The 18,118-nt window shown below is 40.7% G+C and overlaps 1 protein-coding gene across 19 annotated transcripts in view; it reads right to left on the bottom strand.

Annotated features, from left to right (window-relative positions):
* Positions 1–12,975, bottom strand: part of LOC110485646 (nuclear factor 1 X-type-like) — a 154,315-nt gene extending 141,340 nt beyond the window's left edge. For all 19 annotated transcript variants that reach the window (XM_036949312.1, XM_036949301.1, XM_036949305.1 and 16 more), the window contains exon 1: positions 12,779–12,975. In XM_036949312.1, the coding sequence (XP_036805207.1) occupies positions 12,779–12,781 (3 nt within the window). In that variant the 5' untranslated portion in view covers positions 12,782–12,975. The remainder of the gene's footprint in view (positions 1–12,778) is intronic.
* Between the last annotated feature and the right edge of the window lie 5,143 nt (positions 12,976–18,118).

Here is an 18,118-nt window from a genome sequence, read left to right on the forward strand (position 1 = left end):
CAGTAGTCTGTATTAGTTTGTGTTCAGAGGGGAGGTGTACTAACTAGTCTGTATTCAGAGGGGAAGTGTACTAACTAGTCTGTATTCAGAGGGGAAGTGTACTAACTATTCTGTATTCAGAGGGGAAGTGTACTAACTAGTCTGTATTCAGAGGGGAAGTGTACTAACTAGTCTGTATTCAGAGGGGAGGTGTACTAACTAGTCTGTATTCAGAGGGGAGGTGTACTAACTTGTCTGTATTCAGAGGGGAAGTGTATTAACTAGTCTGTATTCAGAGGGGAAGTGTACTAACTAGTCTGTATTCAGAGGGGAGGTGTACTAACTAGTCTGTATTCAGAGGGGAAGTGTACTAACTAGTCTGTATTCAGAGGGGAAGTGTACTAACTAGTCTGTATTCAGAGGGAAGTGTACTAACTAGTCTGTGTTCAGAGGGGAAGTGTACTAACTAGTCTGTATTCAGAGGGGAAGTGTACTAACTAGTCTGTATTCAGAGGGGAAGTGTACTAACTAGTCTGTATTCAGAGGGGAAGTGTACTAACTAGTCTGTATTCAGAGGGGAAGTGTACTAACTATTCTGTATTCAGAGGGGAAGTGTACTAACTGGTCTGTATTCAGAGGGGAAGTGTACTAACTAGTCTGTATTCAGAGGGGAGGTGTACTAACTGGTCTGTATTCAGAGGGGAAGTGTATTAACTAGTCTGTATTCAGAGGGGAAGTGTACTAACTTGTCTGTACTCAGAGGGGAAGTGTAATAACTAGTCTGTATTCAGAGAAGCTTAATTTGTATTCTAAAGGAATGGAAGGCTCTGGCAAGGGCCTGTTTTGTGTGTGTGTGTGTGTGTGTGTGTGTGTGTGTGTGTGTGTGTGTGTGCGTGTGCGTGTGCGCGTGCTCCAGTATGTGTGTGTGTGTGTGTGTGCTCCAGTATGTGTGTGTGAGATACAGCTCCATTTCTTTCCAGTTCTGCTGTGGTTGATTGGATCAGGCTAACCCACTCCACTCCACTTAGTTTAGCTGGAGACCAAATCCCACAGCCAGGTAGCTAGCCGCACAGTTCTGTGAAATCCTCTTTCAATTTCACAACTTTCCCAGATAGACCAGCAGAAAGAAACACACACATTGTTGCCAACCTGGCCTCCACCCCCCTTGTATATATCCACAGCCTACCTGGTAGACTGAGATTATATTTATGTAATATAAGCACACGAGTGCAAACATAATCACTAACACATATATGCATTTGTACATGCCCTCTGACACTACACACACACACACACACGTGCGCACCACTTGCAGTGCCGACACAAAGCCCATAATAAGAGCCAGACGTTGGCAGACCACACAACCCTGAGTTGTGGTGAAAACAAAGGCTATTCATATCCCTCCACTCGGAATGAACGCTTTCTCCATTCCCTCTCTCTCCATTCCCTCTCTCTCCATTCCCTCTCTCTCCATTCCCTCTCTCTCCATTCCCTCTCTCGCCTTTCCCTCTCTCTATTCCTCTCTCTATCCCACTCTCTCGCTCGGCGGCAGGTAGCCTACTGGTTGGGCCAGTAAACGAAAGGTTGCTGGTTCCAATCCCCGAGCCAACTAGGTACAAAAATATTTCAATGTGCCCTTGAGCAAGGCACTTAACCCTAATTGTGCCTGTAACTTCCTCTGCATAAGACCGTCTACTAACATGTAAATATTCTCTTTCACTCTCTATCTCCTACTTACATTTTTTGGAGGTATAATCTGTGCCCACAACGTTTTTTTTTTCTTCCATTTCTTGCGGCTTGTGTGATTTCTAATCATCTTTATTAGCACATAAACTTATTTTTACGGTGAGGCCCTCGTTTTTAATGTGGGCACACTGTTCTCATTGTTGAGAGAGAAGGGGAGAGAGAGAGAGGGGGGGAGAGGGAGTGAGAGAGAGAGGGGGGGGGGGGGAGAGGGAGTGAGAGCGGAGAACACTGAGCTGGGATAAGAAGGAGAGGGAGAAGGAGGGAGAGGCGGCTCACTGATAACACAATGCATGATGGGAAAGGGATGCTGCCACCCAGTCCAGTGCCAGGACACGTGTTAGATAGCAGGTCTTATTGGCCTGTGCTCCTCATGGACCTTAGCCACAGCACCTGTGTGTGTGTGTGTGTGTGTGTGTGTGTGTGTGTGTGTGTGTGTGTGTGTGTGTGTGTGTGTGTGTGTGTGTGTGTCTGGGGGTCTGACTGTCTGAGCTGAAGCCCACTGTTAACACTGTAACCGGCCCCTAATGCATCACCAGGTGCACAGGCCCTCTGTGATTGGACGTCCCGGGTAGAGACAGTGTCAGTTGTTCTGATTGGCTAAGCCCAGACCCAAAATGCTACGTGTTGGCACTGGGCACATTGGCTGGTCCAATTGGCTGCTGGCTCGTTTACTGGTGTGTGTGTGTGTTTGCATGTGTGTGTGTTTGTTTGCATGTGTGTGCGTGTGCGTGTGCGTGTGTGTGTGCGTGTGCGTGTGCGTGTGTGTGTGTGTGTGTGTGTGTGTGTGAGGATGCTACTAGGCTTGGTGAAAGATGGTGTCCTGCAGTTGGATGGAGAATGATTGCAACAGGAAAATCTTTCTCGTCCTTCTATTGGGGAACACATAGAAACCTTGTCATTACACAGTAGAATAAAGGTGAAGCAATACCATGCTCATGTCAATGGAGGGATAACACAGACCCCACAATATACTGTCTCCCTTTGTACTGAACCAACCCCCCTTCGGTTCTGTCCCAAATGTATCTCCCCTTATCACTGTTCATCCCTGAGCCATGTATGAATGATATATTGTACTGTATATACAGAACATATGCTTGGTCCATATGGCCAGCCCTGAGCGGAAATATCTCAAAGCACAGGCTAATTAACATTTTAGAGGGAAGAGACCAAGGCGTTGGAAACGGAGGCCTCGTCCCAAATGGAACCCTACTCCCTTTAAGGTGCACTACTTCTGACCAGGACCCCTATGGACCCCGGTCAAATGTAGTGCACTATAAAGGGAACAGGGTGCCACTTGGGACGCACACAGAGTCTCTGACCTGTTTGGAAGTGGATCACCAACACCAACCCAATGCAAATGTGTTAATTGAGACATTTTTTTTTTAACCATCTGATATCAAAGACGTGAGATGGATATAGGATGGATGCTTTTGTGGGAAGATCCAGTTGGTTAAATAAATCGCCATCCGGCTTGGTATAACTAACAAAAGAGAGATTCTTTGTGGGGATGTATTGTGGACCATATGGCCCAACTGGAGGTGAGATCTCCAAAAACCTGTACTGGAACACACTAATAACCACAATCACACACACACAATCTCTCTCTCACACACACACAATCTCTCTCTCACACACACACAATCTCTCTCTCACACACACACTCTCTCTCTCTCACACACACACACACTCTCTCTCTCACACACACCTCCATTGAGCCTTGGGATTGATCCTCAGATAGTTCAGTTTAAAAGTGAATTATTGGAACCGTATCAATAATTACACAAATGGCCACACACACACACACACACACACACACACATGTGCCCATGCACACACAGCCACAAACCCACACATCCTCTTCCATGTTCACACAGATGCTACACACCACACCTGATAGATGCTGCTCTCCCAAACCAGTTATTCTGGCTGCAGAACAATCATCACAACTATCCAACCGTTGTCAGTTTCTCTCTTTAACAACCAGTAATTATTATCAGAATTATTGTTTTTATTTATTATTATGAATTTGGTGGCCGGGATATGCCGATGCCAAATAAACGCACACAGAGCCATATGCGCGCGCACGCACACGCACGCACACGCACACGCACGCACACGCACACACACACACACACACACACACACACAGAGCCGTATGTACAGACACCAATAAACCAAGGAAGCCAACCTGCATGAGATGGCAAGCACATCAAAGGCTGGGCCGAAACCGGTCTGTTCCAGTGTGTGTGTGTGTGTGTGTGTGTGTGCGTGTGTGTGTGTGTGGGGGGGGGGGGGGGGGGGGGTTGGGGGGGGGAGGAGTGTATGAAAGGCATGTGAATCCCTGCCAGAGCCACCTCAGGGAGAAAACTTGATTTTTCACACCGCTATCTCAGTGGGGTGAGGAGGGAGGTAGGGAGAAGGGAGTAAGGGAGGAGGAGGGAGTAAGAGAGGAGGAGGGAGGAAGGGAGTAAGGGAGGAGGTGGAGGGAGGAAGGAAGGAGGAGGGAGGAAAGCAGGAGGGAGGGAGGAAGGGAGGAAGTGGGAGTAAGGGAGTAGGAGGGAGGAAGGGAGGAGGGAGGGATGAGGACAAAAGAAAAACAGAGAAAGAGGAGGGAGGAGGGGGTGAGTATTGGTTGTGTGTGTGTGTGTGTGTATGTGTATGTGTGTGTGTGTGTGTGTGTGTGTGTGTGTGTGTGTGTGTGTGTGTGTGTGTGTGTGTGTGTGTGTGTGGTTTTGGAATGGATATGGGGCCTGTGCTAATTATTTCAGTTCACTTTTAGGGGGTTTAACATTAGTTTAATGGGTTCAGATGTTGAAGCCAAGACAGAGTGGTGCTGAATGTTGTTTTCTGCTTAATAGCATAGCAGGTTTACACAACAGTAAACTGTGGTTAGAGCAATATGTAGTACACACATTCTGTAGGTGTATAGAAACTCCTCTACAAAATGACTGACTTCACTTCAGTGTCAATTCATTATGTGTGTGTGTGTGTGTGTACACGTTTACTATACTTGTGAGTACCAGAAGTCTTCAAAAGAATAGTGAACCACCTACATTTGTGAGAAGTGAGGACATTTTGCCAGTCGTCATTTGTAAAACAAAATGTGGGTTAGGATTAGGGTTTGAGTAAGAATTAGGGTTAGTGGTTAGGTTTAGGGTTAGGAGTTAAGGTTAGGTTTAGGGGATAAGGTTCACGTTTTGAATGGGAATCAATTGTTGGTCCACACAAGTATAGTAAGACATAGCTGTGTGTGTGTGTGTGTGTGTGTGCGTGCGTGCGTGCGTGCGTGCATACGCGGATGTGTGTTGTGTGGCCACGACAAGTACCGTTACCCATAACAAGTGTGAGTGGTGTGTGTGACTGACAGTGTGTGGGTGGCTGAATGAATAAAGCATTGACAATGGAGACCAGCCCAGGCCAGCAATTACCCTGACTAACCGACTGACAGACACAGGGTAGAAAATCCCTCACATCCTAAGAGTTCAAGGCAGACAGGACAGGGTGAACAAGTTCATACAGAACTGCATGGCTGCGGGACAGACGTGGTGTCCACCACCACGCCCCAGAGATGCACTATAAACCTGGCATGGTGACAAATATTAGACAAGACAGGTAGCTAGGTGTAGGGTGAAGTTCCCACGGCCTAGACACTGATCTTAGATCAGTTTAGCGTTTCCGCCACTAATGGTTAAGGTTAGGATTGGGGGAGGGAATGCTGATCCTAGATTTGTCCCTAAAGGAAACGTCACCACGGAACAAATAGCTAACTTCCAGCACAGGGCTGTAATTGTATCAATAAACATGCATTGTATTTATACTAGGTCTGTATCGAGTACCACAGTATGAGTCATAATAGCCATAAAACGTGGCTACATGTCTTTAAATGGTAATTCTGTGAACTGTCTTGTGCAAGTTTTAAATTGACACAATAACTGTTAGTAAAGGTGTCAGCTAGAGATGATGTGCAGGAGCTTGCAGGGATTGGTAGTTTTCCTTGATGTCGACTTTGATGCTAATCAGCATTTTCTAATCTGAGAGTAAATAGAGACTAATATATTGATAGAAGTCACCTTGTCCGAGAGAGATTTACATGGTTATCAAAATGTCACGCCAGGGTAAGCCTACACGAAACACAGCCCTTATTTGAAGTGTTCATAAAGTCTCTTATAGGAAAAATGTATGGTGGAAAAAGGATTGGAACCATTTCCCTGTTTGACCGCTAAGTTTAATGGGTATTATGACACCTCTAATGTGGGGCTCTATAGTATCAATAAAGATATATTGTATTTATACCAGGGCTGTACTGTATCAATAAAGATATTTTGTATTCATACCAGGGCTGTATTGTATCAATACAGATATATTGTATTTATACCAGGGCTGTACTGTATCAATAAATATATATTGTATTTATACCAGGGCTGTATTGTATCAATACAGATATATTGTATTTATACCAGGGCTGTACTGTATCAATAAATATATATTGTATCTATACCAGGGCTGTATTGTATCAATAAAGATATATTGTATTTATACCAGGGCTGTACTGTATCAATAAATATATATTGTATCTATACCAGGGCTGTATTGTATCAATACAGATATATAGTATTTATACCAGGGCTGTATTGTATCAATAAATATATATTGTATTTATACCAGGGCTGTATTTTATCAATAAATATATATTGTATTTATACCAGGGCTGTATTGTATCAATAAATATTTATTGTATTTATACCAGGGCTGTATTGTATCAATAAATATATATTGTATTTATACCAGGCTGTACTGTATCAATACAGATATATTGTATTTATACCAGGGCTGTATTGTATCAATAAATATATATTGTATTTATACCAGGCTGTACTGTATCAATACAGATATATTGTATTTATACCAGGGCTGTATTGTATCAATAAATATATATTGTATTTATACCAGGGCTGTATTGTATCAATAAATATATATTGTATTTATACCAGGGCTGTATTGTATCAATAAATATATATTGTATTTATACCAGGCTGTACTGTATCAATGCAGATATATTGTATTTATACCAGGGCTGTATTGTATCAATAAATATATATTGTATTCATACCAGGGCTGTATTGTATCAATAAATACATATTGTATTTATACCAGGGCTGTATTGTATCAATAAATATATATTGTATTTATACCAGGGCTGTATTGTATCAATAAATATATATTGTATTTATACCAGGCTGTACTGTATCAATACAGATATATTGCATTTATACCAGGGCTGTATTGTATCAATACAGATATATTGTATTTATACCAGGGCTGTACTGTATCAATACAGATATATTGTATTTATACCAGGGCTGTACTGTATCAATACAGATATATTGTATTTATACCAGGGCTGTATTGTATCAATACAGATATATTGTATTTATACCAGGCTGTATTGTATCAATAAAGATATATTGTATTTATACCAGGCTGTACTGTATCAATAAAGATATATTGTATTCATACCAGATATATTGTAGCTGTGTTTCATCCCAGGAAGATGTTCCTTTCTTTCTGTCCTTGTTCCCTTCACATGTCTCCAACTTCATCCCAGCATAGGTGTGTAAGTTGGCTGGAACAAAACCCTGCATAACCCACACAATTTACAGTATCTCCAGCACTATGTAGTGAGGGAGATCCCTATAGGCCAACACTATATATTTAGTTACACAGTAGTGAGGGAGATCCCTATAGGCCAACAGTATACACCTAGTTACACAGTAGTGAGGGAGATCACCTATAGGCCAACACTATACACCTAGTTACACAGTAGAAGGGTGGTATTAATGTATGTAACACATTAACTCTGTCCCTACATGTCTGTCTTTACCGAGATACTCTTACTAGTGAAACCACACTCTCTTACAACGTGAAACCACAGTGTGGTAACTTACTAGTGAAACCACACTCTCTAACAACGTGAAACCACAGTGTGGTAACTTACTAGTGAAACCACACTCTCTTACAACGTGAAACCACAGTGTGGTAACTTACTAGTGAAACCACACTCTCTAACAATGTGAAACCACAGTGTGGTAACTTACTAGTGAAACCACACTCTCTAACAATGTGAAACCACAGTGTGGTAACTTACTAGTGAAACCACCCTCTCTAACAACGTGAAACCACAGTGTGGTAACTTACTAGTGAAACCACCCTCTCTAACAACGTGAAACCACAGTGTGGTAACTTACTAGTGAAACCACACTCTCTAACAACGTGAAACCACAGTGTGGTAACTTACTAGTGAAACCACACTCTCTAACAATGTGAAACCACAGTGTGGTAACTTACTAGTGAAACCACCCTCTCTAACAACGTGAAACCACAGTGTGGTAACTTACTAGTGAAACCACACTCTCTTACAACGTGAAACCACAGTGTGGTAACTTACTAGTGAAACCACACTCTCTAACAACGTGAAACCACAGTGTGGTAACTTACTAGTGAAACCACACTCTCTAACAACGTGAAACCACAGTGTGGTAACTTACTAGTGAAACCACACTCTCTTACAATGTGAAACCACAGTGTGGTAACTTACTAGAAAAACCACACTCTCTTACAACGTGAATCCACAGTGTGGTAACTTACTAGTGAAACCACACACTCTAACAACGTGAAACCACACTGTGGTATGTGCACTCAACAATAATGTTTCTCCTGGTTACAATAACCTCATTGTTTCCCACAATAGGCTGATCATGGGGAGTAATTTGCTTCTGAGCTCTAACACAGGGAGAGTTTACCACAACGCATTAGATTACAAAACACAAGCGTTTCAATGGGGCATATAACGGAACACACGTTTCAATGGGGTATATAACAGTAACACACGTTTCAATGGGTCATATAACGGAACACACGTTTCAATGGGGCATATAACGGTAACACACGTTTCAATGGGGCATATAACAGAACACATGTTTCAATGGGGCATATAACAGTAACACACGTTTCAATGGGGCATAAAACAGTAACACACGTTTCAATGGGGCATATAACAGTAACACACGTTTCAATGGGGCATATAACGGAACACACGTTTCAATGGGGCATATAACGGTAACACACGTTTCAATGGGGCATATAACAGTAACACACGTTTCAATGGGGCATATAACAGTAACACACGTTTCAATGGGGCATATAACAGAACACACGTTTCAATGGGGCATATAACGGTAACACACGTTTCAATGGGGCATATAACAGAACACACGTTTCAATGGGGCATATAACGGAACACACGTTTCAATGGGGCATATAACAGAACACACGTTTCAATGGGGCATATAATGGTAACACACGTTTCAATGGGACATATAATGGTAACACACGTTTCAATGGGGCATATAACGATAACACACGTTTCAATGGGACATATAACAGAACACACGTTTCAATGGGGCATATAACGGTAACACACGTTTCAATGGGGCATATAACGGTAACACACGTTTCAATGGGACATATAACGGAACACACGTTTCAATGGGGCATATAACGGAACACACGTTTCAATGGGACATATAACGGAACACACGTTTCAATGGGGCATATAACGGAACACACGGTGAGCCCATAGAAATAGAATCCAGATATTAAAATCAGTCAAATGTCATGGTGATGATGTGATGTCGAGGTTTACGCCCCCTTGCCAACTCACCAATTACAATAATGCACTTGACAGACGAGACAGCTCAAAGTTCCAATCGGAGGCTAATAATAACCACAACATAGACTACAGGGAAGCTTGTCAATGCTGGTAATGATGTTTTGTGTTGTATTATCGTGTTCACTGATGCATGAACCAACCATTTGTTAGGATCAACTTTTCTATCCCCCAGGAACTTGTTTTTACATCCCTGTCCAACTATAGCAGGGTTTCCTCACTCTGTCATCGGAACCCCGAGGGTGCACTTTTGGGGTCCCGAGGATCGAGTTTGAGAAATGCTGCTCTACAGTATTTACTAAGTACCCTATAACGTAGTGCTGGCACAACTACCACATGGTTATGGATGAAGACTCTCATGAAAGTAAAATAACCGTCATAACCGTTTTTAAAAATAAAAGTTTTGTGTAGAACGAACAGCTGACTGAAGACGGGAAGTTGAGTCTGTTTTGGGCTTAACATGGACTCTTAACAACCTGATGAGACTTTGTTGCTCCTTGCTGAAACAAGCAAACTAGTCTCGGTTGCCTAGGCAACGGTGTCCACAATGCAGCAGCAGCACATAGAAACAGAATGAATAGAACAGGCTTGGAACCTCTAACACTGGCAATTTGACTGTCAAACTCATGGGTACACTCAATAATTTCTATGGTAATGTAGAATGTTCAATCAAATTTGGTTAACTGATGTGGCTCATGAAATGGAGTGTATTTTTTGTCATTTCAGTTGAGTTGAATAAACAAATCACACCGCATATTTTAGCACAGATATTTACTTCCTGTTTTGCTCCTATTTGCTCGTATGGGGTTATTTGAACGGTTATTACAGTGACAACGGTCATTTGACTGGCCAATTACCATCATCCAAAATGCCATGACCGTCACAGCCCTACAGTATAACCTGATAATGGATCATGTTATGTTTGTATGTTTGAGAGTCAGTGATGTGAGATTCCATGTGTGCAGATGAGAGCCAGTCAGACTGACGGGCTGTGTAGATTGAATAATCACATCAGACACACACCACACACCCTATCAAGTAGTACATTTCAGAGGTGGGTGTTTGCCTCAGAAAGCAGGCTTCAAGAAAAGGCCTAGGACTACACTAATATAACTACTAATGTGACTGGAGTGTAGGTTACAGTGTATTATTACTGATGCTGCCTGAATAATACACAGAAAATTGCATTTTTTAATTAATGTTAACTATGGACTTAAAATATATTATTATTAGTGACCTCTTGAATGATAATGACTTTTCTATATACACTGAGTGTATACAAACCAGACAATGCATTTAAAAACTAAACAGAACTATCAAAAGTGTAATGCATCTGTCCCTTTTACATATCAAATCATATATTAAGGAAGAGTTATGATACAGAGATTACAATGGTAATCCAATGCGGTTAGGAACAGTCAGAGTTAAGGAGAGGAACACCTTCCTAATATTGAGTTGCACCCCCTTTTGCCCTCAGAACAGCCTACATTCGTCAGGGCATGGACTCTACAAGGTGTCAAAAGCGTTCCACAGGGATGCTGGCCCATGTTGACTCCGTTCCTTCCCACAGTTGTGTCAAATTGTCTGGATGTCCTTTGGGTGGTGGACCATTCTTGATACACACAGGAAACTGTTGTGTGAAAAACCCAGCAGCGTTGCAGTTCTTGACACACTCAAACCAGTGTGCCTGGCACCTACTACCATACAGTACCCCGTTCAAAGACACTTAAATATTTTGTCTTGCCCATTCGCCCTCTGAATGGCACACACACCATCCATGACTCAATTGTCTCAAGGCTTAAAAATCCTTCTTTAACCTGTCTCCTCCCCTTCATCTACATTGATTGGATTTAACAGGTGACATCAATAAGGAATCATAGTTTTCCCCGGGATTCACCTGCTCAGTCTGTCAAGGAAAGAACAGGCATCCCTAATGTTTTGTACACACAATGTATGTTATGTGCTATATATCTTAGGCTATATTATTAATTTAGATTATTAATTTAAATTTGATTTCATATCATATATTATTATCGTTATTATTAGCATATTATTATTATAGCTTGTGGTAAAGTAACCACATGCTTCTGGCAAAAAAAACAAGTCTGATATCCATTGGATGGTTTGAACGGGCCTATGAACTATAAACACACCAATACTGAGGGGAAATCTATTCCCGCTTCCCCCTCCCTTTTCGGGAGCCTATATGAAGTGTCATCAACTACGCAACTCAATTAGCCGACCCATTGATGAAAATACAACCGACAGGCTACAGGGGGAAAAAAGACAATTCCGCAAGTAGGAGAAAGAGATCGGGATTATTTGTGTATTTATAGGCCTATTGTACTGTTAGACATTTACTGCACTGCTGGAGCTAGGATACAAAAGCATTTCGCTGCACTTGCTTTACCATCTGCTAATCTGTGTATACATACACAACAAATACACATTTATTTGATTTGAAAGAGATGCACCCCAGACAATGAAGCTTCTAAAAGGTTGAACATTTGGTCTCCGACACACAAGAACCACCCGCACTGTCCCATATTCTGGCCTGTCAAACTGCTCTCTTAGAACGATAAAACATGCTGTCGTCGTTGGTTATTCTTTTTGATGTAGGCTAACCACCGCAGAATAGACCCAGCATCCCGCCACTTCGTCATCACATGGGTTTTATATTCAGACGACTATTTTGTTCTCAATGTTTTTTAAATATATTTTTTATATAGCCTCATATTTATTTTGACTTTGATTATAACAAATAATAGGCATATAGGCAAAATATTATAAATGTTATAATACATGTAAAATAATGTATTATAATAAATTATAATATAAATAATAACAGGCCTACATTTAATTAAAATTCGTGGTTTAAATAAAAAGAGTGTGAGAAAATAAATGTGGGATAATAAGCTGTTTATGATAGTCAGACACATCACAGTAACAAAACGGAGTAGTTACCACTTGTCTAGCTAGACAAGCATCGGGGATACAGGTGAGCTTTGCTTGCATTGTGGTGCTTCACTTTTGACCGTTTAGTGTCACACAGTCACACACGAAATAAAATAATATTACTTAAATAATACAATAATACACATGTAGGCACTAAAGTAATTAGTCTAATCAATAACAAATACTCCTCTTTTGACTGAGATGTAGATTTTGACTGACGTGAATCAAATAAGTCCCCTCTTAAATTAATTGTAACATAATTATAACATATCGTTAAAGTGTAAAGGTATTCTACATATCAAACTTAGAAATAATATGGCAATGCTTTGAAAGGCTTTCTCCAGTGATGATATTAATTTACATAGCACGTACCATTATAGCGCAGGGAGATGTGCCAACTCTCTCAAAGACCCATTTTACTTTAAAAATTCTGCTTCCAAAAAAAGTGAGAGAGAGCGAGAGGGAGAGAAGAGGGCGAGAGAGCGCGACTCTGTTTTTTCTTCGGTGTTACCGGAAGCAAAAACAAGTCCTTTAAACAAGTCGGCCTGTGGCCCAGAAAACGGTCTTTGAAAAAGTTAGTCTTCTCTTCTGCGAGAGAAAAGGAAAGGAAGGACAGCGTAGCAGCAGACTCCCTACTTCCCCTAGTGATTCTGGATTCTTCTTTTCACTTGTTAGCACAAGTTGCATCCCATCGTCAACGCTCGTCGACGGCCCAAGAAGTTCGGGAGACGTTCGAGTCCAAGTCCTGCTGCCTTCAACACCGAGCAGTGAAAGAAAGTTCTGCAACTAATCAGTGACGTGAGAGAGACACCGAACCACCAACAAACGTCTCACAAATAGGTAAAATACTGTGTGGACGGAGATAAGATAGAAAGTAAGTTTTTGTTTGTGTATTTTCTCCACCTTCAAAATAACAGCTCTCTGCTCCCGTTTCCAAAATGTGTATCCAAACTAACACCAACACCCCAATCTCTTCCTCCAACTGTCTGTCTTCTCGTTCTGCTTTCCCCTTGTCCCCCTCTCTCACTCTTGATCCACAATCGGAGAGTCCCCTGGTCCCACGCCTCCTCCTCCTCAAAGCGTACGAGATGAAAGAGACGTCTTCAAAATCGTTATTGCATTGCCGAGATACCAAAATGCCTACACCGCAGCAACAAAGACCTGTCGAGAAATCCTCGTGTAAAATGCTGACTACTGATGCGATAGCCGTAGCCTACGTTCCAATATCAATACTGATAGCGGTTTATTCCCCAATATCAGCGACACAAAAGGAGGTTAATGTCCCTTTAAAATGGAATAAGAATGATGGCAGTTGTATAGCCTTATTAGCGTCGGGGCCGGTCAGAGCGATCAGCCGGTCGTGGTCTCGTGGAAGCGTCGAGTTGGTTGAATTATTAATAACGCGAACTGTTCGCAGTCTGTCGCGGGGAGCAAGTGGCCAGGGTAGCAGCTGGGGGTTTAGGAGCATTATGCGGGCTTGGGCTAAATCACGGGCAGCGGGGATTACGGGCTGCCTGTACTGTCTTGCGCTACCGTTACCAGCCGCAGAGGAACGGAGAGAGAAAGAGGGAGATGAGTAAAGGATAGAGGTGTCAGGTGTAGGCTAGTGGAATAGTCCAGGTCAGGTCAGGACAGGTAGTTAGTTCAACTTGAAACTTTTCCCTGTTTCATAGTGACATTCGTGAACTGCAGTCGATAGAAACCTAATAACTATGCCAACATTCAAAATAATGACGTATTTCTAGGTCATTTGGGTCAGCGACAGTTTCTAAAGTGGCCAGAGTGCACGGCCTTGCGCGGCCTTTGGCAGTGCCACACATTTGGTGAGATGAGGCAGCGCGCGCTCCGAGGCCTTCTCATAAAAACGCCTCAAAGTTCCGAGCCTAATAGAAAATGATATGTAATATGTATGGATCATGGATGCAATAGCAATTGAATTTGGAATATCCCACATTGGAATATTAAAAAAAAGGTTATGGATAGAACCAAAAATAGTTATATGCTTACTTCATATATGGCACCCCTTAAGGTTCTAGAACCGAAGTTGGTTCCACATAGAACCCTATATGGAACCAATTTTGGTTCAGTAAAGAACCACTGGGGGTTCTGATCAAAGAACCCTACAACACGGTTCTATATAGAACCTTTAGGGGTGCCATATGAAGCAAGCAACATAACCCTTTTTTGGTTCTATCCAGAACCTTTTTTTCTAAGAGTGTATCACAGAAAAAAAGTTGACTATCAAGACACAAGCTGAGGAAAATGTAGGCCATCCACCTAAGTTTATTTAGCTAACAGGTGCAGGACAATTGATGTGACATTACTGAATTCAGGGATGGAATTTAACCCATTCAGTTGGGTTTTAACACATAAATGGTTTATTGTTCTGTGTCTGTCCTGCATGGCTATACTTTTCGGGAGTTCGTGCAGTTTTTCAAAAGGTTATATAGGACTGATATGCCGCTCATTTGCAGTCATAATCAAATTTGCAACGCAGGTTGAAGACACACCACAACAAGTCCTCCCCACATTTTTATTTTATTTTATATTTATGTACTTTTGATTAAAAAACGATAATCCCTTTTAACGATAAATGTTCACTGATTTTGTTATTATTTTGGGGTTGATACTATCCGGACTACAATCTGGAGCTAGTCAACCAGACATGCCACATATAGCCTAGGCCTAAGAAATACAACCATCAACATGGGTGGGGACCAATACGTGTATTTGTTTTTGATAAGCTAAATAAATCTTTCTTTATACGTTGAGGTCTAATTTTTGGTTTGTTTGAGATGAAAGAATCTGGAGCTATTCAATCAGACGCGCAATAACATTCCTGCAGCACATCACATCAGGAGTAACATAACGGCGTGATGAATTATTGAACATTGACCCCCCAACGCATTTGGCCTCATCTATTATTCATTCATTGAATTATGATTTAAGTTATCATTTAACACGAGAGGGTTAAAAGGTGTGGGGGGAGGGTGGTGCGGGAGAAAGTCTGTCAAGGACGCCACAAAACATTTCGCTCAAAGTTTATGCTCTGCTTTTGAACATAAGAAAGAGACTGCAGTGTGTTGAGGAGTGTAGCCTGGAAACGAAAGACAAACAGAGTTAATCCTCGCACAGTTAGGCCAGTTATTTCTCCTAACTCATTTTAACAAACAAAACAAAAACATTGTGATAAATGTCTCTCAAATATGTCTATCTTTGGCAACATTATTTTACCATGGTAATATTGATTTTCACAGGCCTTAGACAAATGTTCTCTCTGAAGCAATCAAAATAGAATAGAGATTCCAAATTCCAATCGTTTCTCTTTTGCCGCCTGTTGTAGGTCATTTCACCGATAGAATATAGCTTACCACAATAACAGATATTAAACAACAAGTAGGCTAATAAATACAACTTCGATCACTAAATAGCATGCAGGGTAGGCTATGATGATATATTGACAATAGGATCTTAGTTATGAAGATGAGATGACCCACTGTTTATGTATCAGACTTATGAAAATGTCACTTAGTTTAACTGTTAATTGCAATAGTCTATCAGCTATAGCCTTTTTTGGAATAACTATACACAATTTTCTTTTAAAAATATGTTGTCCATTTAATTATCTAGGGCAAGTCCTTATTAATTCATATACAGTATTATTTTATAACAATTGATTTGCATACTTCCCAAAGCCTACAATAAGGGCATTCGATTATTTTAGTAATTCATTTTCAATGCATTGGTTTTTCATCGTTAACTGGCACATAGTGTTTTATAAGTTATTTCAGTCTTTTTTTTATCATTCTTTACAGAATGTCGGACATCATATTATATTTCACACGCAGGTACTAATTGAGAAGCTGCCTCTTCGTTCACACAGTAAAGCATATCTACGAATGAATACTTTTATATACTACTTTTATATATATAAATATATACTATATATATATATATATATAATTGTTACAAATTATACTTCTTCATGGTCACAATATCAATTTAGCATAACCAGTTTTCAATTTAACCCCCTAGAAACCGGTTTGACATTAGTTTTCATTTAGTAAACAAATGATTACTGTTACACATTTCAGAAGAACGGTGACAAATCTAAAAACGGAAAATGACTTTTGTTCGAAAAATATTTCAAGGTTAAGAGCTGAGGAACCGAATTTACCTCCAAAGCAATTTGTCATGTGTGTTATCATGGTTCATTCTTATGGTCTTTTTTTTAAACACTTATCTATTCTTTGTATTAATTTAAATAAAAATAAATAAAAAGACTACAAATATGCACAATTCTAGGTAGAATAAAACTGTTCAGAAGAAAATCATTTTAAAGTAAAAAATGTGCCAATCAATTCGTAAAATATTCCATCTGAAAGATAAACACTTTGTTGAAAATAATATTGTTAAAAAATTTATATCGCATTAAGACTAAACGAACGAAGAAAAACGAATAATGACGAGCTATATCGAAAAATGTTCAGTATGACGATAAATGAATGCAAGAACTTGGACCAATAGGACTGGATATGCCTGCAGTATCGGGGCTATAGAAATGCATCTAAAATAGGAACCTATTATGGTGGTAAATTCTGCAGTGCTTTGTGCAAGAGGGCACTGCAATGAGTCGGACTCTTGTCGCTTAGCTTATATTTTTATAAATAAATACTAAACCTCTGTCACATATGGAAATAAACACACTAATTTCAATGAAAAACGTAGTGAAATTTCTCTCAAAAATATGACAACTGACAGATTAATAATTAATAACTATATATATTTTTAAGTGGCCAAGGCTTGTTGATGGCATGCATACACGCGAAGCTGGCTGTCCTATATTCACAACTCAGTGTGGCAGGGATGAAACTGCCCTCAAAATTGTATTTTCATGATTTGACAATAGAATCAATAATTATAATATGTTCTAATCTAGGCATAATATAATCTATTCCTGCAATATGAAGTCTCCATGCCCCCCTCCAGTTTTACCCTGTTCAGTGGCTGTTGCTGTAGGTCCATAACCTTTGTATTATACTAATCATTCCCTATTTTTATGTATATGTGATTAACAGTATTTACTTGAAACTTGGTAGATGAAAACTATTTGTTTATAAAAACATTGAAATAATGTTTTTAAGATGTTGGGATAAAGTCAGAATAAACTAATTGGGATTTGCTTGATTTGGTTTATCAAACACTATAGGCCTGGGCTAGGCCGCCTAGCCAACACTAAGACTGTAAGCCTTCAATGCTGGTAAAAACGGCTTCAAATAGTTTGTTTTCACTTGGACGGAGACAACATGGGGCCAAACCATTCTCTTAAAAAATATCGAAATAATACTATGTTCCAGGGAGTTAAAAAACAAACAGTTGAACTTTTGTTGCCGTGCCGACGCAATACGGCCTAATTGTCTCCACACAGCAAGAGCAAAGGCAAGCCTTAACGCGAGCCCTCTACGCGTCAATTAGAGGAAGCTTTGGACTAATTAAAGGTAATTAAGGGTTAGCGGTGCACAGCGGTTACCGCAGCCCCCATCTCTCGCGACCGCATTGTTTTAAGACCAGTCATTATGTGGGCTATGAGTCTTAAAAACCTCACTGGCTGGAAGCTCGAGTGACGGCGGTATATGGAACGATCAGAGCGGAACGTTCAGCTGGGACCCTCTTTCAACTTCTCTGGCTCTTTATCGATTAGACAAATTAGTT

The sequence above is a fragment of the Oncorhynchus mykiss genome, chromosome 17 (assembly GCF_013265735.2).
Source record: "Oncorhynchus mykiss isolate Arlee chromosome 17, USDA_OmykA_1.1, whole genome shotgun sequence".
In the NCBI taxonomy this organism is placed as follows: domain Eukaryota; kingdom Metazoa; phylum Chordata; class Actinopteri; order Salmoniformes; family Salmonidae; genus Oncorhynchus; species Oncorhynchus mykiss.